Raw genomic sequence first — 24131 nt, 5'->3', positions numbered from 1 at the left:
CCCATGATGGACTGGCATCTGGTTCAGGGTGCTTGTATGTGCCATTGATATGTTTTATCTCCATAACATTTGTCGTATAGTATCTTTTAAAAGTCTCCTATAAAATACTATTAGAGATTGTTCCTGAAATAATCTCTAACATACAGTTTCTGTTATATGTTTTTTCCATTCCGTAATTACTACTCAACAATATTAATGAAATGTGCCACAGGATCTGTCAAACCACTCATATCGAACTGAATATTTTACTTCGTCTAAACCAGTATCACTGAAATCCTGGGAACCTTCAGAGGCATCACTAACGAATAAGAAGGGTGACACAGTCAAGGAAGTGCCCCGTGCACATCATACAAACGTCACGCTTTTCGTAATAAAACAATATAACCCCCTCGCTTGTTTGTTTTATGCTTATCTGTATAAAGACCAGTCGCTTCAGTGGAGTCCATCCATCGCCGAGCACAGGGAAGCGCTTCAGCTTATCAGTGTCCCCCTAAGCGCTTCAAATGGTACATGCGGGATCGTAAAGTACTGCTGTCACTTTCAGTTCCCGTTAAAGAACCGGCCGGTTTCTCATACAGTGTCTGATCTATCGGTGTGATTCGGAGGACCGTGGTCCTGTAAGCAGCAGCGCGGTATCCAGCTCCTACTGGGCTCTTTATCCCACACATTCAGACGCAGTGTACACTGTAGCAGACGGGCTGGGGTCGGCGTCACATTGCTACATGTGTCCGGGGGGGGGGGGGGGAGGTGGCAGGTACTTAGGGGAAGAGCTGAGCGGCACCGGCGTGGCGGAGGAGAGGAACCGTAAGAGTAAAGCGCCGGCTTTGCTCGGATCGGTGTGAGAGAGAAAAATGCCTCCTGTCCCGAAAACCTTGTCGGATCTCCGCTCCCGAGTGGAAGGTAGGCAGAAGCAGACACGGCGCCCTGATTGTTCATTTTAAAGTCAGAATAATGGTCCCTGCATGGCACCGGGCATGAGGACATGTGCTGCTCGGTGAATCCGCATTCCTATACGTATATATATTAAATGATGTTGGTCAGTCCAGCCGGCCGTCTTTTAAGTATGTAAGGGCGTGATCAAATATGACATATTTTTGAAAATGAGGGAGGGGAAAAAAAGTTGTGTTATTTGGCTCCTCTTTTATGTTACAGTTTTATTTTATATACACAGGGTGCGTGTGGATGAATGATGTGCAAGCAGCTCTATCCTTTCTGTTTGCCAGTCAATCAGAGTTAATCGGTTATTATTATTATTATTATTATTATTATTATTATTACACTACCAACAGGACTCCTGCAGTGAAGATGTGAGGAGGAGTCGTGTATTATTAAATGCGTTGTGATTTTCACAGCGGATGGAAAGGGGACCTGTTACTTTTTAGTTTTTGGGAGCCTCATGAAACGTAATCGTACGACATTTGGTTTCCTATCACGGGATTTAATCGAAGAGACCGAAACTACTTCGGATGTGCTCTTGATACTGTTTGCCCCGCTGATCTCTTGCTGAAAAAATCGCTGAGAAGATGCAGCGCAACAGACATCCTTCGCATTTCATTGCTGTTGATGTTTTCGTTATATGAATTAAGAGAGTAAATAGCCTAATGATCGCAATTTTTGAGTTCGTATGGTTACTGACCCCGGATGCAATGATCGTAAACGCCTCCTTCCCACAGCCTTAGCTGCGTAGATGTGCTGATTAAGAAACAGCAGGACTTCGTTGTGAGAGAGAGAGAGTCTTTGTTTCTGCTGTCAGGTATATGTTATTCTCTGCATGGTCTGCAGAACTGCGCAATGAAGTAAATTTGTTTTCTGTGTAGCTGAAACAATACTCAATACTTATTTTTCTCTTCGACAAATAGGAACTGATTTTTGTTCTATTTTAATACGATATACCCGCACCATCGAGTGACACTGCGATAATCAAGAGGTTAAGAGAGTATGTTCATCTCCAAGTAGGCACTCATGAGGAATCGGCAGAGATACAGTACTACTTTTTTGTCAAATGATGCTTAGGCAAAATGTAAAAGTCATAGGGGGTCAGGTTCGCTTTGAGACCAACAGTTTGAATTCTAGTTATGTTTGAGGTGCTTGTGCCAGGTATTTTAGATTCTTTTAGTCTTCACTTGAATGTGATTGGTTCTTTACATCACATCTGCTGCTGTACATCAAGCACCAATCCAGTCTAACACTGTATCATTTCAAACTTCAAGTCCTACCATTAAAATATGTTGCTTAAATAGGTTCATGTTTGCAAGACCCCTTTCAGTGTTACAGCTATTAGTGTTACAACTTCCCTTTCAAAGCCGTGGTGTACGTTGTGTCGGAGTTGCAGTGGAATCGTCTGTGCTGTACCATCTCCCGTCACAGATAGGATCCTCTTCTGCCATAGCGGCACTTTTCCGAACATGGGGACCAGCATGACACGTGGAAAAGGAAAAGACGAAATACAGACGTTTCCAGTCTCTGTCTGCAGACGGACACTGAGTGGACACTCTTACCTTCCTGAGCTTTGAACCCCCACCAATCGGTGTAGGCCTGCCCTACGAATCTCTTGATATGTTTTGTTGTTGCATTTAGTGTAATAATACTTTTTACAATTCATTGTTGAGTTGACGCAGACTGGAGCAAGGTTAACACGAAATAACAGTCCACATAAAGTGTATAGAAGGACAGGACAGGTGCAGAGAAGGGGAAGGAAAAAAACAATTAACAACATTGACACATGATGTAAAAGTAAACAGCGATGGACTTTAAACGGCTCGTAATGTGACATTTTTGCCGTCAAAATTCGCAGGAAACTTGGCCTAATTACCATCAGGAAAACTTTAGTTTTTGTTAAATGCTTCCTAAAGTTATAGATGTCTCTGCCTTTTATAGCACTGACTGCACTTTGTAAGGAAATAGGGGTAACATTGAATTGAATGTGTTGCCCTCACATGGGACACAGAACCTCCAGCCGAGTGAGGAGGATTACCTCGTAAAGATGTCTCGGTGTAAGCTAGAGATGTCGTTTCTCCAGCATTACAGATGTGGTCCTTCCACCTTCCAGGGTGAGATCTCCTCTTTCTGACCTGTGCTGTATCTCTCCACTCTGTCCTGCAGCTCAAGATCTTCCAGGGAGGCCCTTAAGTTGCTGGATCACTTGCTGTGCTTTGTGTGGTGCGGCTGGGTAGATGTGTCATATGATATGTCGGGTGTCCCGTGTTTGGGAGCAGAACGCAGGTGTGGCGAGGTGTTCATGTAGCGTGTGAGTGTTATAAAAGTATAGGGGAAGACAGGTGTGGGATAGAGGACACAGCCGCTTTGGCCGTGCAGACTGACAGTCTTCTTCTCTGTTGTCGGAACTTCTTCTGCCCTAGAGTCCAAGGCCTTGGTAACTGTTGCCGACTGTCGGCATCGTGGAGATCGCCATCTCGTTTTGCAGAGAGTCGGAAAGGTAGCACGCTGTCTATACTTGACTTTATTCATCAGTAGCCTTGAGGGAGCACCGAGTGGAAAACATATAACACAAACAAAAAAAAAGCACAAGTAAGAATTCCGCATGTCATAATTTCCCGTGGATGAATATGTCTTCTGACGAGGGCATCCAGTGTCGTTTTGTTTTCAAAGAATAACAACTGGATTTCAAGGCTTAGTCACTCACAACAGGAGCAAGTTACTGTCCTCTAGGGAAGGTTCTCTTATCTAAGTTAATCTCGTCTTATATTACACACATTATGAACGATTAAAAACTGTAATAATATGACAAAGACACAAAACACCACAGAACAGGTCATTATTATGAATTTTCAACCCAGCTGGAAAGTATGTAAAATGATGACGTGTGCATTCCTTAATCGGATACATGTCGCGACCGCTTTCAGAAATAGCTGTCTCTCTCCTGGATGCTACACCCTCAAACTTTGACCCCTGAGATACAATGAGCTTGCAGTGGGAAAACTGGGCTGTATATAGCCGGCAGACCTCACACACAGCTTCCACACAGCAACAACAGGAACTGGTTGTGGAAATAGCTGGGAGCAGAGGGCAGCTAGACCTGGGAATGTTGGGGTGGTGGTGGAACATTTTGGTAACACAAGTGACTGGAAAACCCTGAGCGCGGTTGTTTCATCTGTCAACCTGTGCAGCTCTAGGCTGTCCTGGGTTTTTATTTTATGTAAACAGAGGATATCTTCAGCTTTTCTTTTAGTGTTTCTCTGTCCTGAATTGTTAATTGAAATGAATCTCAAACATAATTAAGCCTAAGTGTATGTCATAATTTAAACCTATCATTAGCCTTCTTGATGACCCCAAATCTCAGTAAACACCTAGTTGACCCATGTGGATGGCTGGTATCATGCTTGCTTGTGGCTCTATCATGGCTGGTATCATGGTTGCTTGTGGCTCTGTTGGTAATTTTATTTGCTGCCTTCTAATTAACAATCTTTGGCTATGTGCTTCAAGAACACTTGAACCCTTGCTGAAGAACCCTCCACTGTAACTGTACTCTCACCACAGTATCTAAGTTATGCAGGGGGGGATCCGTCATCCTCTCCTGGGGGATGGGGGGTGTATGTCTTTGTGGAACTCGACAGACCCTGCTGGGCTGAAGATGCAATGTAGTATACCTGACTCATACTTGACTCATACTTGACGGTGATGCATTATGGGAATTTCTAGAATCCCCCTTTTTCAGGCCGTGACAAGGCCGTCCCTCTGACCTATGCCATCTCCTTTGAAGAAAGAGCTGCTGTTACGTTACTGATTTTTAAACAAACCATGACTGGTAAGAAATGTACTTTAGAAGAAGTGCTTCTTGGTTATTTATATTGGCTGCCAGCTCACTTCTCTTCTAATTTCTGCCAGGTTTATGTGCCTGTGTGGTGGTTAATTTTAGCAGGTTTTATATGTTGTGTGACATGTGCTCGTGTGGCATGGATGAGTGACATCTCTCTGCTTCTTTTTCTTCCTGCTGAAGGGGGGCAGGTCAGCCCTGCTGGCTTTCGACCTCCAGGTTGATCGATGCTATTGATTTTCTTAAAAAGTCACACAGTTTCATTATCGTTCATTTGATACTACTCTGCCATTGCACTCTTTAGCCCACCGCTTTCGTTTCCTTTCCCCTAACATGTGATCGCATTTTCTGCATAAAATTACAGCTGACAGGCCTGTCCAAGGCAGACAACGTAAGCCATTTTTTACAGCTCTGATGTTGTTAGGAAGGGAAATAATTTATTGAAACTGTGACCACTGACTTGGGCTGGAGTGATGTAATGGCTGGCCGATGAAATCGACCAATATTAATCTCACCTCAATTTATCAACGTAAGCAGAAAAACCCGCAGATAAAACACAGATAAACGTTCTTGATGAGAAAATGAGCTCTTTCTCTAGAGAAAAATCAGAATAGCTGTACTTCCTGAATTGTAACTTAACACCTTTAGCTTTCGATTACGGTTCAGTGTGGGGTTGAGCCCTAGCAGGATGTGTGTTTTGTTTACATATTAGGGCTGAAAACGCAATGTAGAATGGGAGTGCATGTGATGCATTATGGGAATTTCTGGAATTCCCCTTTTTCAAGCCTTGACCAGAAACACTTGTATTGTCAGTTTTCTTTGCAGTAGTGAATAAAATGGTGTAGGATGTAATATTTTAATTCTTCTGAAATGTTCAGCTTTCAGTATTTAATACAGTGCTTAATTGTGTACACATCATTTGATGCTTCCAGTGCACATTAACGATCACAGTGGTGATCAGCCTGGTTGGGTCACTAGTGTGGTCTCTTGGAGATTGAGATTTTTCATGTTTTTGGTTTGATTGGGGACACACACACATGATCAGTCTGTATTTGATGGCGCTGCCTGTCCTGCGTCAGCGTGGGCTGGCCATCTCCCAGCGGGGAGCCCCAGGGACATACGGCCCTGCTGGAGAACACGTGCCATTTTTCCAACATCAGGCCATGTCCAAATGTAATTTTGGCTCTGCATGGGCTTCCCCCCCTCGCTCACTCACACAGACGAGGACAATGCATCGCTCTCTCTCTGTCTCTCTCGCTCACCCTCTCTCACTTTACAGGTTTTGTAGTCATGACACTGTTCCTGTGCAGGGCACATGGTTCTGCTTTTACAGAACAGAGAAGTTGGACAGAACAGCCAACTGACTGTTTCCACATGTGACTCTGCCATGTGACCAGAAAACGCAGACAGATGACTTGGGGGGAGGGAGGGAGGGTAAAGCAGACAGGTAAAACTACAGCGACTTGCAGTGGAAGTTGTTTGCTGGGAGAAAGCTGTTCTCTGGTGAAGCTCCGTCATCCTACCTGATCGGCTCTGCTGCCAGCCTGACCAGTGATGATGCTGTTCTAAATGTGAGCACACAGGCCCACAAGAAGGGGAGAAGTAAAGCTAATTGAAATTTAACTTTAGTGGTCTTTCTTTCTTTCTTTCTTTCTTTCTTTCTTTCTTTTTCTTTCTTTCACCCTCTTGTTTTCTTTCTTTCTTTCTTTCTTTCACCCTCTTTCTTTCTTTCTTTCTTTTTCTTTCACTCTCTTGTTTTCTTTCTTTCTTTTTCTCTCTCCTCCTCTCTCTCTCTCTCTCTCTCTTACTATGACAGTACATTCTTCCAACGCCTGTCCTGTACTCGGAGGGTTTCTTTCGCTCTGCCTCACGGGGGTCACATGACGCTGCTGCTTAACCACCCGAAGGGAAGCTGGGCGCCGCTATGCTGGGTGCAGCAGCCACACAGCATGTAGAAACCGGAGGTCGAGGTTGGGGGGGAGGGGGGGGGGGGGCACCACTGATTCCTTTCGCAAGGCTGCGGTAGGTAAACTGAAGGCTGAGGTCAAAGGTGAAGCAGAGCAGGATCCCCCCCCCCCCCCCGCACCACTGACGTTTGCTCAGGCAGGAGCCCCTCATTTTTTATCCAGGCAGACTGAGAGGTTTATGCTGGTTCTGCATGCCTGTAAGTCGCCAGTCTAGGTTACTTTTCTTAGTGGTTTCTGTTGCTGTCTTTCCATCAGTCATTTAATGGAGCTGGTCTAGATGGAATTTTTTAAATAATTATTATTCATAATTAATATAATAATGGCCTCTGTATATGTAATATTTCTCTGAGGTCAGTCTTTTACCCATGCTGGGGATCTGCTTGTCCTTTGTAATGTTCTGGGCTGTTTCTGTGTGTGTTAACAGTCTTCTGAACAGAGCTTAAATGACAGGAACAGAGCCTGATACTCCAACACCCGGACCTCTGCTTTTGCATTGAACCTGGATGTTCTTGCTGCACTCAGACCCCAGTCCCAAAAAATATATAAAAAGTCTGTTCTTTTCTCTCAGTTAATTTTTAATTTAGCAGATGCAGAACCGTGCAGGTTGCTTCGGAGACAGATTGGACTGTTTCCCCCTTGCTAGCTCCTGTCTGGCAGCTTGGCACCTGGGCCAGCAGGAGGTGGCCCCAGCTTTCTTCTGTTTGGACCCCCTGTGAATTTGGGAGGTTCTTACTGTTGGCACTAGAGACGGGCCACATGCCGGTGCGTGGGTCAGCAAGGCGGCATGCCGTGCCGCGATCGGCAGGTCGCCACTTCAAACCCCGTATTCGGCAAAGTGATTTCCCTGTTGGGCTCTTGAGCAAGGCTCTCAAGTCAGGAACTGGCTGACCCTGCGCCGGATAAAAAGCATCTGCTACATGAAGAGAGTGAAATATTTCCGGTCCGTCTCTGAGACTCTGAGGTTAATCCACGCCCCTTTAAATCCCCACTCTTTTTTTGGTTCAGACCACTATTCTAGAAGTAGTAGAGTAGTATGGCATGTCAGTCCATGCAGAGGAGCCCGTTAACCTACATTAAATATCATTAGATAAAACCCCCCATACCCCCCCACCTATTTTCCCTGCATCATCTATGGCAGCAGTGTCCCCCCCCCCCAGCCAGGGACAAGGGATCTGGATATATCTCCGCCCCCTGCCTCCCTCCTCTAGCTTGTCATTTTTATGATGACCGTGGGACAGCCCAAGGCTATTTTTAGCTCTTCTTCCCCGTGTCGGCAGGCAGCCGTACACAAAAGGCATGCACTGAAAATGGGGGGAGCAAGCAGCAGAAATCAATGCGGAGGGGTGGGGGGGTAGGTGAGAGATGAGGCTCAGGGCCGCCAGAGGGAAGGGGGGTGGTGACTGGGGAATCTGCACAATCCACTCGTTCGTTTGTTTTATCCCCTACATTTTGCGCTCATGAGATTTTGGGGGGGTTGATCCTATGGCGCACATGCATAGCAGGACACTCTTGGGTGCGATTTCCACAATACAATACTGCACTTTATATTGTATTCATTTATACATGGGTCATTCACTTGCCGTACTTCCTGTTTTGAAATTAGGTATCTCTTCATTCCTTTTTCGTACCATTTTGCCCCACATCTAGCTGTTAGCCAGCATACGGTTACGTTAATGAGTCCTTACTCTCTTCCAACCTGGAATGGTAATGTCGCTGTTTTTCAGTCTGTCCATCTTCCTTAAGCGCTTGGCCAATACAAGTGTTGTGTCGAGCCTGGAGACTATCCAGGGAATAACACGGCACGAGGCAGGGGATACCCCGAATGGGATGCCAGACCATCGCAGGGCACGAGGCAGGGGATACCCCGAATGGGATGCCGTACCATCGCAGGGCACGAGGCAGGGGATATCCAGAATGGGATGCTGACCCTTCACAGGGCACGAGGCAGGGGATACCCCGAATGGGATGCCGGACCATCGCAGGGCACGAGGCAGGGGATACCCCGAATGGGATGCCGAACTATCGCAGGGCACGAGGCAGGGGATACCCCGAATGGGATGCCGGACCATCGCAGGGTACGAGGCAGGGGATACCCCGAATGGGATGCCGGACCATCGCAGGGCACGAGGCAGGGGATACCCCGAATGGGATGCCGAACCATCGCAGGGCACGAGGCAGGGGATACCCCGAATGGGATGCCGGACCATCGCAGGGTACGAGGCAGGGGATACCCCGAATGGGATGCCGAACCATCGCAGGGCACGAGGCAGGGGATACCCCGAATGGGATGCCGGACCATCGCAGGGTACGAGGCAGGGGATACCCCGAATGGGATGCCGGACCATCGCAGGGCACGAGGCAGCGGATACCCCGAATGGGATGCCGGACCATCGCAGGGCACGAGGCAGCGGATACCCCGAATGGGATGCCGGACCATCGCAGGGCACGTGCTCGCTTGCTCGACCCAGCTAGCATTTCGAGTTACGCTAATGCTTTTCAGCAGAGATGTGAATGACTGCTGCAGCTAGTGTGTAATTGTTTATACAGTGTACATGGATGACAGAAACAAGCAGATATCACATTTGTCATGTATGCATTTCACCTCTTCCTCTGGAACTGTGTCCTTCTGTGTTCTGGAAGAGGACGAGGCTTGTAGGCGAGGGATTTCTAAATGAATGCACTCCAAGGAAAACGCTTAGCTCTTTGAGGCATGCTATAGCTAAATATACCCTGCTACTCTCCTAAGGCATGATTTGTACTGTGTGAGAGCCGCCGTTTTTGTAAACGTATCTCAGCTGCTTTTACAGCTGCTTTCAGTCACACTAAATCATTGTCGTGGGTGGTATGTGTGCCTGTGACCTGTCTGCCTTATCTTATGAATTCTGAAAATATGCCTCGTTGTCGCACAACTGGCCGTCATGCGGAGGGCATTAAGTAAGGCTGAGTGGTTTTGGCTTGCTGGCACAACGATATAACTCAATGAGACTGATGGAGGCGACTGGCCATCGTGTCGGGGACAATTATTTCACACTTATTTTACTAGTGTGCTTATCTGGATCATATCTACAAGAGGATATTTATGGAAAAAGGTTCAGGTTAAAGACTTTGCTCGGTCTTTTATTCCCCTCACCGAACAATCGACTTAGTACATCAGTTGCTATCTTCACGTTAGGTTACAAGATAAGGTCATTCCTGCCTGAACCATTTCCAGTATCTCCAGTGCTGGTTTTATGGTTGTTTTTTCTTTTCTTATTTGCTGATTAAGTGATTTTCCATAATTAGAGGCAAACTAAGAGCCAGCTGCTTTCTGGCAGTAGCACCAATAGCAACAGAGAAGACAACAATAACTAATATGGTTTAGTAGGGTAACAAAATCTAAGCCAAAGACTGAGAGTTTGGAGTTCCTGTTGCCAGCAGGTTCCAGAATGTTCTCATTACAAGTGTTCTAGCTCATTATGTAGGTCGCAAAGATCAGTCAATATTGCGTGACACTCGTCTGCCCTGCTGATTCTGCCGCCAGGCCCGGTTCCTGTACTGTACACTGCAGTGTGTCGGGTATTATTGGCTGCTCCTACGAGTTTGAGGAATATAATACTGCTTAATGCTAATACAAATAATGAATGAAGGTTCTCTCTAGATTAAGTTCAATATATCCTGTATTTCTTGAGTGGGCAATATAGTTTTTGGCCCTGGTGTGGCTCTCCTCTGCTGTGAAACATATTGTGATGTAGTATAAACTGATGCCCATTTGGCAGACACCATATTCTACTAACTGTCGTCTTAACAGCCTTCAGCTGTCAAAAGGCTTGGAAATAGCATTAACATGATCAGTGCTGTGACGGAGCGTGTTTTGGGACAATAGACATGTATTATACTGCTTTTCAGCATCCTTTGTTTCACTGAGGGTGGGAAGAGAATGGGAAGGTGAAACCCCATAATGCTCTCTGTTGGCACTGTATAGATGACAGCTGGAGAGGGTGGGATTAGGCACGTGTGAGTCCTCTGTTGAAAGCCCAACAGGATTATTGCGGTGTGCAGAGGATTAAGTGGGCTTTGGTGTGAACATGGGTATGGTGCCATTTCTGTTTCATATCAAGGGAAAAAGTTCTGCTTCATGGACCCCCGATAGGCTGATTAAACATCTGTTTCATTGCTATTTGTCCTCATCATTTGTCAATCTCTTGTCTTGCCTTTTTAAGAGTCTCCTTTAAAGGGATACTATTATACTCATTTTCACTGTTCATAATTTTATTTTTGGGGCCTCCTAGAATAGATTTGCATGCTTCAATGTTCCAAAAACACATTATATTTCTCATACTGTACATCCCTGTTCATTCTGTCTGTAATTCTGTCTATCATGCTCTGTTAGAGCTTTAAGCCCCACCCCCAACGAGTCCAATGTGCTCTGATTGGTCAGCTTGCCCTATACAGCAGATCCTTGCTGACCTCACCATGTCTCGGAAGTAAGAGCTTGAATTCCAACAAGGAGTATGGGCAGATTGAGGAAGATTGGTTTCTGTATTGCGAGTTACTCCCTTTTGCGTGGACTTTGGGGCTTAAGACTTTGCAGACCGTTTACATGCACATAAAGCTATATAAGGCACTAAAGGAAAGGGGAAAGCTGGAAAATCATAATAGGGGCCCTTTAAGCCTTGTATGGCCTTATCTTACCAATTTAAAACGAAAGAAGGAGCGGTAAACATTCTGAGGGGCGAGACAAGCAGGAGTGTGAAACCACTCTGGTTTGTATTCCCTTCTCCTAGGCTCTGGCTGGCCTTTGAGTACCTCCCCTGCTCTGCTCCGTCACACAGACACTCATGTGAACGTTATACAGGTTTTTTGGGGACGGGCTCCTTTGTCTGCAGGGTAAACAGCACATCTTGTTTCAGTAATTAGAGCCCCTTCTCAGATCTTTCCCACAGTTAGTAGTAATATTTATGTACATCACGTCTCAGTTTGTGAAATAAGCATACCACTTTTTCGCTTTTAGAATCTTAGGGATAACCAAATGCTTAAATACCTTAATCAAATGTGTGGTAGAATACTCTCCTTGTAAGGTTATTCTCACTGTTTGTTAGTTTTTCATTTGTAATTCAGCTAGTAACTTCCATCCATTCATATGATCAGCTTCTAACAACTTATCCTGGTTAGGGGATGGGGGCTGGGTCCTACCCCAGGCAGCTCAGGGCACAAGGCTGGGATGCACACTGGATGGGATGGTTAGTAGGCCTAACTTCAATCTCTTAACTAGTTTGTGGAAGCTTAAGGGTTTGCGAGCGCCAGTCTCATCAGCCCTCTTGATCTGGATCCTCTTTAAGAGCTCCATCTCCATGGGGCTGTGTGATCTGCATTGAGATGATGTGGATGTTGGGATCAGGATGGCCATTGTTGACTTTACACGTATGAGTGGCTCTGAGAAGCTCCCCAGGCACGACATACTCTCCATCTTCCCTGTAGGAGCAGAGGTCATCTGGGGAGGCAAAAACATGGAGTCACGCCAGCTGTAGGCCGTCTCTGGGCCTTGTGGAGCCTGTGTCTCTGTGGGGGTGACCTCCTCCGTGGGGGTGATCTCCTCTGTGGGGGTGATCTCCTCCCTGACCTCTTTCCCTGCATTTCCTTCTCTGTCTCGCGTGAGGGATTACCTCTGCTTGGCTTTTTGCCCCTTGGTAGCCTGAGCTAATTTTACCATAAAAAAAAATTAAAGCATGGACCTACTCGTGATCTGATATTTAAGGTTGTATATGATTAGTGCAGCTTCCCAGAGCCATTTATCCAGTGTGTGGTCACAGAGAGCATAGAGCTTATCGTGGGCATGAGTGCATCTTGGACAAGATGCCTTTCCAACATGGGACATATTCGCTCACATTTAGGGATCCATCCACCGAAATGACATGTATGGACTCTGGGACAAACCTTGAGTAGTGGAAGTACTTTGTGTGTGTTTTGGTCTGTGTGTTTTGTGGTGATTTGGTCCGTGTGTCTTGGTCCGTGTATTTTGTGGTGATTTGGTCCATGTGTTCTGGTTCGTGTATTTTGTGGTGATTCGGTCCATGTGTTCTGGTCCGTGTATTTTGTGGTGATTTGATCAGTGTGTTTTGTGGTGATTTGGTCCGTGTGTTTTGTGGTGATTTGGTCCGTGTGTTTTGTGGTGATTTCTTGGTTTCATTAGAAGTTCAAATCTCATCCTGTGCCTGTTATAATGCTGCGATGCCCGCCTCCATTTCTCCTGCTTTCCTTCTTTCCAGGGTATGTAAAGGCCAAGGACACCTCTCGGAAGGCCAAATCTTCTGACCAGGATGATTCCCGGTGGATATTCATCAACCAGCCCCAGTCCACAAGATTCTGTAGCAATAGTATCAGGTAATGTCAAAGTAGCTTCAAAAGTTTATATAACCATCAGCTATGAACTAGATTAGTAGATGCTGCACATTTACCATTTGTAAGATAATGTGGTTAATTTTGAGTTTATTTTAGAACGGTGTTGAGGTGAACAAAGTCAAATGAGCCCTGATCTGGGAAAATTTAACATTAAGAGCAACTTTTTGCCTCATACGCCATTCATGTTTTCCTCCTTAATGTACATTTTAGATGGATTTTGTTTAAACTGATATTCTTTGAGGAAATAATGTCCTTTTCTCACCCTCTGTAGTTCATACATATTAGCCAGGAGGTAAACCGTTAATTTTATTCCCAATCAGAAGATGAACTCGATGCTTCTTATTGTTCTCCTCTCGTGATTAGTAGACTGTTGTGCTTAGTAGACTTGGTAGACTATGGAGCAGATATACCAACAAAAACAGTGAAATTGTTGTGGGTGGGGTGGGGTGGGGTGGGGAAACTAGCTGGTCAGAGTGAATTTGTTCGTAATGCTTTAGCATGCTAATGGTACCATAGCTGTTGTTCAGCTCTGGTAGCTAATTGCCTCTTTTTGAAGTGGTTGATAGGTAGTGTCCTCTTTAAGAAAACCAGCTGTACAACGGAGTCATTAAGGAGATTATGATCGCTCAGGTATCTGCACGTCAGGCGCGGTCTGAGAACAGCTTAAATGACACTCCCTGTAGCTGGCAGTGTATCTGGAGTGATAAGACTGGATTGGCTGTATCAACAGGAACACTTGGCCTCGGTCCCAGGGCCTTTTGGTTTGCGTCGGGCGAAGTTTGCTGCTGGCTGGGAACACCCACCACGTCTGTCGTCATCTCAGGATGGCTTCTCTGGTATTTTAGATCTGAACGCCACTTAATGGTAATATTAATTTTACAGTTCTATGCCTTTAGCTAACTTTCCAGCTGGATGTAAAGTGGTTCAATGTCGAGAACCTTCTCCAGGGTACAACAGAAAACACTGTCTGGATTATTTAACTGGTGGCTCTTTGCTCACATCCCTTTTCCTGGCCGGTGGGCAGCCCTGCCCAACTCTGCATACATCAGTGTTTTAAGTATCGCCTAGCACATGCTAATGTTATTAGCCAGTTTGCTGAATAGATGATTTTGTAAGGTAGGAGCCACACACAGACAGGGACACACGCACACACAGGCGCCTTGGGTTGACGCACTGCAGAGCTCCACACAACACTGACCCCCAGTTCTGACCGGCTTTTGTTGAGAGACGTTCATAAAAACATGATCGGTTCCTTGGTGATGACTGAGATGTCAAAGGCCCCAGTGCGACACGGTGCCCTTCCCCGAAATAAACACTGGTGATGTTGGAGAGAACAAAATTACTGCAGTGGTCTGACTTGTGAGAGGGAGTGGGTGGGGGTGGGGGGATACTGCAGACATGCTCTCCTAGTGAATCCAGCAGCCCCTCCGCAGTGTCCCGCACTGCACTGCACTGCACAACCGAACCATTAACACAACAGCCAGCAACTCCCAGCAGGCTTCAGGCTGACGGAAACCTTTCCTGGGCTGAATCTTCAGTTACGTTTTTCAGTCGGAATTGGATTGGAGGGTAGATGAAACCAGAAGATGAGAAGACTCTGGACTCAGGTGCGAGTAATGATCGTGAAAAAGAGAAGATGACAGTTACCGGAGAGGATTTTGTTTCTTCCAGAAACACAGTCAACAAAAGGCAAATCGTCATCATGCCAGTTTAAGTTGCGTGCAATATTTCATTAGTTCTGCTCTGTTTAGGCTGTAGACTTTGCTATATGCACATTACATCTGCTTTTTGACCTTTTCATAAAGAACAATACTCTGAAGATATGCATGTCCTTTTTTCTTAGGGCTACAGAAAAACAGTCTTTAGTTCGGATCAGTTTCCTCGAAGTGGTTTCACTTGCATTTTAGGTGTGTCATTTCCCTCTGTTGGTTTGGGTTTGATATATTATACCATGATTGTTGCATCTGAAACATCTTTTTTAAACACGATGCCCCCCCTGTACTGAACAGCCTGGTGTTATTCCGGAGAATTCCTAATAGTCTTAAATTAATTTCATTACACACAAGGTTTCCGACTCGTTGTACTTCTCACATCTCATAAATTTCCCCTGAATCCTATTAACGATGTAGCCGCAACACTGACCAGATCACCGCGTCGGCCTTGGCCCCCAAATAGGAGGTGTCACCTCTGTTCACTGCACCCTGGGGGTGCGATGATAGAGGCTGCCGACTCGAATTGCGTGAAATGAGGTAATGTTTAAGAAATGGCCCGAGGAACCTTGGAGAACCCGGCGGGACAGTGGAGTTGGACCCCGTGTCAGAAGAGGCTACCTAGCATACTTTTTGGGATATTTAAGACGGCGTTCTAGAAATGATTTAGATTCTGGTCAGCAGTGGATAGCACAGTGCTGTTGATGAATTGTAGATGGCTGTGAAGTACTGGGGTACCAGAGGACAACAGCGTCATGTGACACAAGGAACAGGCAGGGATGGTTAGGGTTGTTGTGGGTTGGGGTCTTTCTGTTCCCAGAGCGATGTCGGGTCAGGGATTGACCCCAGAAATAAAGAGGCCATCTCAGGCAAGGCAAAAACGGCAAAAATCGAACTCCATCGTGTCCGATGAAGTATGGGCAGGCGTTTCCTGGGGTTCAGTAGGGTTAGGGTTAGGGTTAGGGTTAGCTGGATGATAACACGGGAGGTGGAGTGGGTCAGCACCACAGTCTGCAGGCACCTGACTTCCACTTTCGAGTCTGACGTGTGTCGTCCCACCACCCTGGCATAAATGTCTCCGGTCAGCTTAACAGGTTTGTGACTTCATTTTTTGTCTGGGTTCAAACAATTGAATTTCTCTTCACAAATTCAGAGAGCAGCCCCCATATCTACCTGCCAGCACGGTGGTTCTCCTGCCTTGTTTATTACTTACTGTCGGATCCCTCCATGTGGAGCCTATCCCCTACATTCTAACCCTTACATTTTAATTTCTCTCACTATCCTTCCCCAAGCCTTCAGCCTATTTCCTGCCTCCACAGAGGCTGTGACCCGCCCCCTGCCTGCGGCCTCCTGCCATATTTATTGCTGTGAAGATGGGGGTGTGTGCTGCTACAAGCCCTGCCCCCCCTTTGATTCTGGATCGAATGATCATTCCTCTCCCTGATGGAGCAGTAGCCTAAAGTAAACAAGCCAGATCTTTAATCTCGTCATATATCTCCGGCGGAAGGGCTCTGCTGCCAAGCTCTAATGGGCCAGTGAATCACGGCAAGGGGCAGCCGGTAACATCGGCCCCGGGGGCCCGGAGCCCGGGGTGCCCCTCCGTCCTCTCCTATTAAACTTTACTACATTGAAATGCCATTTGTCCATTTCACAGAGAGGACCTAGCTCGCTGGGGGTGGGGTGTGGTTCTGTTTAGTGCTGTAGTCAGCAGGCCACTCTGCTGTATGCGTGCCGGGTGAAATGGACCCGGTTCTACGTAACTCGCGTATCTGTTTCTGGGACAGTGTGACTGCTTCTGTGTGGGAGTAAGTGGCTGCGTTCGAAACTGATCACTCACTCACTACTCCCTATATAGAAAAATCGATGTGGTTCGCTATGTGGGGAATTATTCTGTAAAACAAGACAATGGTTTCGGATGCTACATTCCAAAATGCTCTACGTTGGTATCCTAGTAACCATTGACAGCTGACATTTGAGAAAAAGTGAATATGGATGTGTAAACCTATCATTTATAAAAATTTTTATTATTATTTATATTGAATTGACAACTAAAGTCTTTGAAGAGATCTCTAGTATTATTGTTACTTAAAATAAAAAAAAATGTATTACATTTGTATACGAAGCAGCCATCTTGTTTGTAATATGAACATTCAGGTCAGAAACTTCTCATTGAATTATGATCTGTGTCGTGCATCGTAATGTACATCATGTCTACCATACAATGTGCAGTGCATTGTGGGTATTTTTTAGTGCACTATATAGAGTCAAGAATTGTTACAACCTTACAAAATAGCACTAGATGCTTAGGGAGGGAAGATTCTGAACACAGCCTGTATCTACCTGTCCCTGGGTGTTTGTAGTTAGGGATAGTGGCAGAATTCAGAGGGATGAGGCTCATCAAGATGAAAAGACAGACCATCCTAAGCTAAACATCAGCGGCTTTGGCGGTAAATTAACAAAATCTATGTTGACTCCTACTACGTTTCTTTGAAAGTCCTTTGTCAAATCAGTATGTCTTAGTGTAGTGTTAAGTAACTTCTGAAAGGTGTGTTGGCTAGGACAGACTTCCCTGCTTATCTTTAAAACTTGCTGTTGGTTATTTATTGTTTCCAGGCAGTTTTTATGGCTCTGCATATGGACTTTGAGACAGAGACGCTTGGAAGGTGATTGTTATTGAGGATGTGTGGAATGATAGACGGAGAGACGGGTCGTACAGCTACGAATTCGCGAAACTGTCACTATGAATTGCTGTTTTGCTGAGGTGCTCTGAGCATGTCTCTGTCTCTCTGCCCCCCCCTCCACCTCCCCCCTCCCTTACGCCCTCCAGCACTGCGAAGTACAACGTCCTCACATTCCTGCCCCGGTTCCTCTTCTCCCAGTTCAGGAGGGCAGCCAACTCCTTCTTCCTTTTCATCGCACTCCTGCAGGTAGGTTAGTCATTCGGAGAAGTTTTGATCTGGACCTGAGCCGGGTTTCTATATGCCACCGTCGTCGCCGTGGGAAGTGGCTGCTGTGCAGAGCGGAGGCGATATGCTTGTTTGGGTATTTCAGGAGAGGGGGGCTTATTAGCTCTGCACTCCCGATAGGGTATCTGAACAAGGAGAACTTATGGCTGACAAGATTGAATTATAAGTGGAGAGAGAACACATGACATTTGGCCCCGGACTGTAACAGGGGTGTACTGGGATTGTTTGTTTCACAAACATGACACAGACAGAAGACCAACACATACTAGCATGAAAAGATCCTCTGCTGAAGACACCGAATAAGGCAACAAGCCTCTTAGTTCATCTATAAACTTGCTTCGATGATGCCATATTTGCAGCTGGGTGGAAGTCAGCTATTTTTGTTCAGGTGTTTCTGATTTCTGATGTTTATCTGCCAGAGGATGGACACATCTGTGGGGCGGGGGTCAAAAATCAATGTCAGGCCGAAATGTTAAATCCATTCATTTTTATGGCGATAACCACCCCCACTGAAAATTCCAATGAATCTCCATCCCGCCCCCATCCCTGTTCCAATACTTGCTGTCCAGCTATACATCTTGGAGAAGCAACATGACCCCTGACCTACGGTATAACAAATGGGAATCTGTGCTGTCCAAGGACAGTCATGTGTAAATGATATAGACCAGCAGTACCCAATTATTTTCTCCTGAGATACAAACTTCATCAGCCACACAGACTCCGCAGGACATGGGGTGCCCTACGGTTTCTTGGTGTAAATTTCGTCCACTGGGTGTTTCGGCCCGGATGTGGACCAGAGTCTGCATTTGAGTACCCCTGACATAGACCACCTTCATTCCAGGTGAACCCAACCCATATCAACTAATTCGATATGTGCAGGTCCTGTTTGGTACTTAGGCAACATGGATTACAACCTCTATCTTTTGGTATCATCCATTGATAAGTAATATAACAATTAGTCCATTGATGTGGCTGTGGTTCATGAGTGGCACGATTATAAATAACATGTGCTCTGCTGTGCCCTAGCAAATTCCGGATGTTTCACCAACTGGGAGGTGGACAACCTTGGTTCCTCTTCTCTTCATCCTTATAGTGGCAGCTGTAAAGGAGGTCATTGAGGATCTGGTAAGAAATCAGCACTTATTTTATGTCAGTTCTTACTTGTGCTTGTATCCAGTAACTTCCTGTTCTTTCATATTTTTATCTTGATTGACAACATATCCTGGCCATGAGGCTTAGTGCACTTTGGGTGAGACTGTCTGCTGTCCGTGTCTGGTGACTGGTCTGTGGCCCACAAAAAAAACATCACAACAAAGTAAACTTTGATTATGCAAGGGCCTCTCTACCGGTTACTTCGTGTTTGAGTTCATAACATCAGTCAAGGATTTTATAGGTATTAGCAAAGCAGGGCCTGTTCTGGTTCAGGATTAATTGTGTTATTACCACTCAGAGAGGCTGTCCAGTGACGTTTGATCTATTTCTCTCTGTTAGTTGCATCTTCAAAGCCTCTTCAGACTACATTTAAATCTGGGTGGTGACATTTTTTCCAATTTCTTTGTGTCAGGAGGCAATATTTACATTCGGTTTAATGGTAAAGTGTACTCAGCAGACTTGACATGAAATATTTCTCTCTCTACCTCTCTTTCTCTCTCGTGCTGCATATGTATCGTGTCTGAGAATGGGGGGGTTGGGTGGTTTAGCTAAAATATCTTGTCCTCCATCACCTCTGCGGGTTGGTGGAGCACCTGAGCTTGTTGGTGTCTGAGAGGCTACAGCTGTTTCCCCCAGGAGGGACCAGGGCTGTAGAAGTCACTCGAAGGATAGGATTTGTGACCAAAAAGCTTAAGGTTTAAATACCAGGAGGGATGTGTGCCTGTATGGAGAAGGTATCCCCCAGTGTGTAAAAGCTTTTAAGGGAATCTGAAGTAGCACAATTGCAGGGGGAATATACATATGTAATTAACCATATGGCTCGTTCTGCTCTTCACTGGTGCAATTTGGATGATAAAAATGGTCGCCTAAAGATTCCGCGGATCTCTATGTCATAGAGAAATTTAACGGTGCGGGGCGATCGATCAGCGATTTCACAAGTTTAATCGTGTCAATGTTTTTTTCGGGTGCGAATGCGAGGGGTTTTAAAGAACTGAAATATGTATAATTTTTTGAAACCCAGTCGTAGACGAAACAGTTATAGGATTGATCACTGAGGTTTGTTTTATAGACCTACATTTCTTTTGTACGTGAGTGCTTTTAACTTGAATTTATGCGAATGTATATCAGTTTCCACGTGTACTAGTTGTTTGTAGTTTTACTTCCTGGATGCTCAGTAATTTGTCTTTGACTAGAATGGTATAGTGGGTACGAAATCCACGTTAACGTGGACGGTGACGTCACTCTCTGTCGCGAGCAGCTGAGCGAGACTCGCGTGCAGTACTGCAGTTGTCAAAGCGCTACCAAAATTAGACAGTTGGTTGTAAAAAACGTTAAAGAGATTGACTATAAAGTAAGTGAATCGGGTCTGAGTAAGTGAGTTCTTCCTTTACTTATCAAATGAGTGTTTAATTAGAATAAATTTTTATTCGACAAGAAGCTGAACGTTAAATCACATGAATCCACTAACGTTTATTTAAGTGTTTATGATACGTAACCATTTCACCTTAGTGATAGAAACGTAACTAACAAAATTATACCAATATCTGTCGACTTAAGGTACTGTCAATTCAATTGAAATGGAGTAGCTTCATACAACGTTAATGGTGTAGCCTGATTCTCTTTAAGTGGAGGTGTTATTCTCATTTACCTTAGTTATTTAGATAGTTATAAGTCCCTGCCTGGCTTCACGTAAATGAAGGAGAGAATGGAGCTCCATTCTTTTCGAGACCGCTAACGGCATTCGGAGTTGGCTTTAAAACCGCCAGAACCAGTTCAATGTCTTACCGTGTTTCTCTATCCGCTAAACAAATATACACGTACGATGCTATAATTCATTTACGGCATTTGGCATTTGTAAATCTTTGTGAACAAAGAGATTTCACTTAATTAAAAAAATTAACTGAGTCCTAGTCCCACTCAGGTGCTGTATTTGAATCAGTTCTGGTAGCCTTTCTTAGAACTTACAGCATTTTAACTCAGTTCTTTGTTGAGTAGTTAGTAGAGTAGATAGCAGATGTATAAGCAGCATTTTGAGTCTTGGTTTGACACTGGTTGTCTTCTCGCCCTGTTATGTCTCTCTGTCAGCCTTCGGTAAGGCTTGGGGAGGTGGGCTCCATCACTGGCCAGCAGATTCCGAAGATTAACCCCCACGGTGGCTGTGTGATTATTTTGTCATTTACTGTCTGAAGTAACAGTGCAGAGCAGCTTTCCTGTCCTTCCTGTGCATTTTACCTCTTGAGATCACCAACATGGGTGACCAACATAACATTTCAGTTCAAGGGTCCATCATCCATCACTAATTTTGATATTACTCTGTTGGGTTAATTTTGAAGTTTTGATTTATTTACTCGGGCATGGCACAGTGGCTCTGTGGGTAGCAGTACTGGTCTCATACCTCTGGAATTGTGGGGTCAGGTCCTGCTGTAGTTCTGTGTGCTAGCATATTTACACAGTGTATTTCCTCCTGGTTCTCCTGTTTCTTTCCCCCCCCAAGTCCAAAGACTCATAGCATGGGTTTGTTAGTTTTCCTAAAACGCACTTGGATTATGACTGGACTCTGTGGTGGACTGGTTTTCCACCCAGGCTTTACTGGGGCTCATGCCTTACACTTTGTGAGAGGATTCATTCTTGCCATATGCCTGCATTGGACAAGCGGCTGCTGTTGCTTATGAGCTCCGACTTTTTGAGCTGTCCGTTTTGAGTGCTGAAACCAGCAAGGAAAAGGACTGCCGGTCTGGATTTGGAGTGAGTGCTGCTCACTTAGCTCTTAGATGTTAGCTGTTAGCTGTTACCCGGACGCCCTCCTGGTTCTACCTTGTAGCGGCTCTTGGCTCATTTCCTGTTACTCTGCGTCGAATTACACCCTGTGAAACTTCCAGTCAGTGTAATGTAAAAGTGGGGGTCTGCCTCCTGTATGTTTGGTGTGCTGTTAGCACTGAGCTGTCTAAACTGTTCAGTCTGGGACTATGAACATGTTCATAATGATAGCATTGTGTAAATATGGGCATACTACATGTTCCCAGTATGGTATTTTTTATCACCATGAACTGTCATGTTGTTGTAAAATGTTGATTTACTGTAGAATAAATGTTTACAGTGTGGAGTATATAGTCATTTATTGGCATATTTTATTGGTCTGTTTTATTTTTTTCTTCTTCCATTTCCTAAATCTCAGCACTATTTATCTTGGCAGTGCATTACCTGGATTCTGTTTTATTTCCTGTAGTTTGGTTACATATTTGCATAACCCTGTAAGTGGGAGAGTGTCTGGCATGTATCCCGTGCACACCTCATGGATTCTTTTGTTCCTTGGATGCAGGAATACTAACCGTTGGCTTGCCAGGAGGAGGTTGACACTGGTTACACCCGCTGTTATATATTGATCTACTCACGGTCGTGACACAGACAGGGCAGGGACAATGTGAAATCACGTGTTCCACAGCCAGTTCCCAGGCTTTTGTTTTTTTCCCCCAGCATCCTACGAGAACGGGATGTAAATGTCGGGTTCCATAAGGTCACCAGTGATCTAGTCGGTTGAGATGTTATAGGGCCGGTTTTCTTCTTTTTGTCACTTAGTCTGAATGAAACCCTGCTGCTTTTTCGCAGAAATGCAGTTTTCACAGACACCTTTATGACGGGAATCCAGGAAGAGATGCCTGATTAACTGCTCCTGTGGAGTACAAAGACTTGGGCTGCATACTGGAGATCCTGTAGTTCACACATGAGTAGTTTACTGCATTGAAGTACCATACACAAGCTACTGGTGTATTTAATTCCCCGGATCACTATCTTCTTGTTAGAGGTAGAGAAGACCAGTGGACCTCATTACCTGGCTCAGAACCCAACCCCCTCCCCCCGAATTCGGCAAAACAGAAGGCGCAGATGCACGCTCTGCCCCGGGAGGATGGAGCCTGTTCCCTCCACCTTGTGCTCTCTGAGGTGTAAATCAGGTTTTTCTCCGGGTGCAGATTGATGGATTTTCATTTAAGAAGTTTAATTTGAAGTTGCAGTTGTTTGATGGTGCCCAGAGAGAAATCTGTAGGCATGTTGGATTTTTTTTAATGCAGTTTAGAATGATCAATGAAGGGGTGAACTAGGCCAAGACAGAAACGTGTCATGAGGCATGCCATCATTCTGCCTGTTACACTCTGACCCATTTTCACACTTATGTTTAAATATGAGATGTCCGACTTGGTCCACCATTTTGTTGTCTGGGAGCATTGATATTATCCTGACCTTTGTTTTCTGCATTTCAGAAGCGTCATAACGCAGACAATGTAGTGAATAAGAAGAAAACCCAAGGTAAGGGATTTTCCAAATGATGTGCTTTTATTTAAAACAATTATGATTATTCTGGTGTTTGACTTTAATATTATTATTTTTATGCCCAGCATGAGAGCTCTCAGCCTAAAGTTTTCTACATAGCCTATAGTATAACCTGAAAAGTACAGTAAGTAGGATTTGCCGTTCAGGAAGTCACATGTGGGTCACTAGTGCACTGTAACTCTAGTCCTGTTGTGGTGGTTCATCCAGCATGGTAAAATAGGTTATGAAGTAACTAGGTTTCCACTGGTGACAGATGTCGCATATGAAGCATTTAAATGCGGCTTTAATTTCTGGTGGTCTCTGAGAAGATGCCAAAACAATGCTGCCTGCCTAAATTAGACTGGGCTACACTTCATAAATAACCCTACCAATAGAAGTATCTGCAGTTCCCTGTGGTGTTCCTCATTAACAGAACTTCCTGTTAATATGTGTAACAGTGATCTGAATATTCCTTTAGGGGTCTCTTAGGAAGCATAATTTCCTGCATGGCTAAAAATAGACCCATATCTGCTTTCCCATGCCATTCCTTTGAGACATGATTGATTAACTTGTAATAAATAAGCTAAAAGGACCATGCTGATATATTTATTTGTTGAATTTATTAAAGAACACTGGTATTGTGATTTGAGTGTAGAGCAGTACCAGCATGGATGCTGGGCCTAAAGCAGATCAGAGCACATATCCTGTGTATCTCCAGCATTTATGTTGTGACAGACGTGTTTGTTTATACTGAAATAACTCTTTCTGACTTCATTAGTGCTGAGAAATGGTGCCTGGGAGATAGTCCACTGGGAGAAGGTGAGTTGTTGGGTTTCGCCCATAACTGGCAGCAATGGTGTGGTGTGGCCTAGTCGTGATC

General features: G+C 45.0%; 1 protein-coding gene across 9 annotated transcripts in view; it reads left to right on the top strand.

Moving 5' to 3' along the window:
- The first annotated feature begins 736 nt into the window (after nucleotides 1-736).
- LOC111853960 (phospholipid-transporting ATPase IA-like) overlaps nucleotides 737-24131 on the top strand; it is a 99522-nt gene continuing 76127 nt past the window's right edge. For 6 of the 9 annotated variants that reach the window (XM_072697999.1, XM_072697994.1, XM_072697998.1 and 3 more), the window contains exons 1-6: nucleotides 737-900; nucleotides 12987-13101; nucleotides 17656-17755; nucleotides 18821-18919; nucleotides 23203-23248; nucleotides 24030-24070. In XM_072697999.1, the coding sequence (XP_072554100.1) occupies nucleotides 852-900; nucleotides 12987-13101; nucleotides 17656-17755; nucleotides 18821-18919; nucleotides 23203-23248; nucleotides 24030-24070 (450 nt within the window). In that variant the 5' untranslated portion in view covers nucleotides 737-851. Of the gene's footprint in view, nucleotides 901-12986; nucleotides 13102-17655; nucleotides 17756-18820; nucleotides 18920-20196; nucleotides 20298-23202; nucleotides 23249-24029; nucleotides 24071-24131 lie in introns of those variants that run through there. The other 3 variants (XM_072698003.1, XM_072698002.1, XM_072698001.1) reach the window with 2 other exon arrangements.

The sequence above is a fragment of the Paramormyrops kingsleyae genome, chromosome 12 (assembly GCF_048594095.1).
Source record: "Paramormyrops kingsleyae isolate MSU_618 chromosome 12, PKINGS_0.4, whole genome shotgun sequence".
Lineage (NCBI taxonomy): Eukaryota > Metazoa > Chordata > Actinopteri > Osteoglossiformes > Mormyridae > Paramormyrops > Paramormyrops kingsleyae.
Note: the sequence above shows the minus strand (reverse complement) of the source record. Positions and strands in the feature narration are given on the sequence as shown.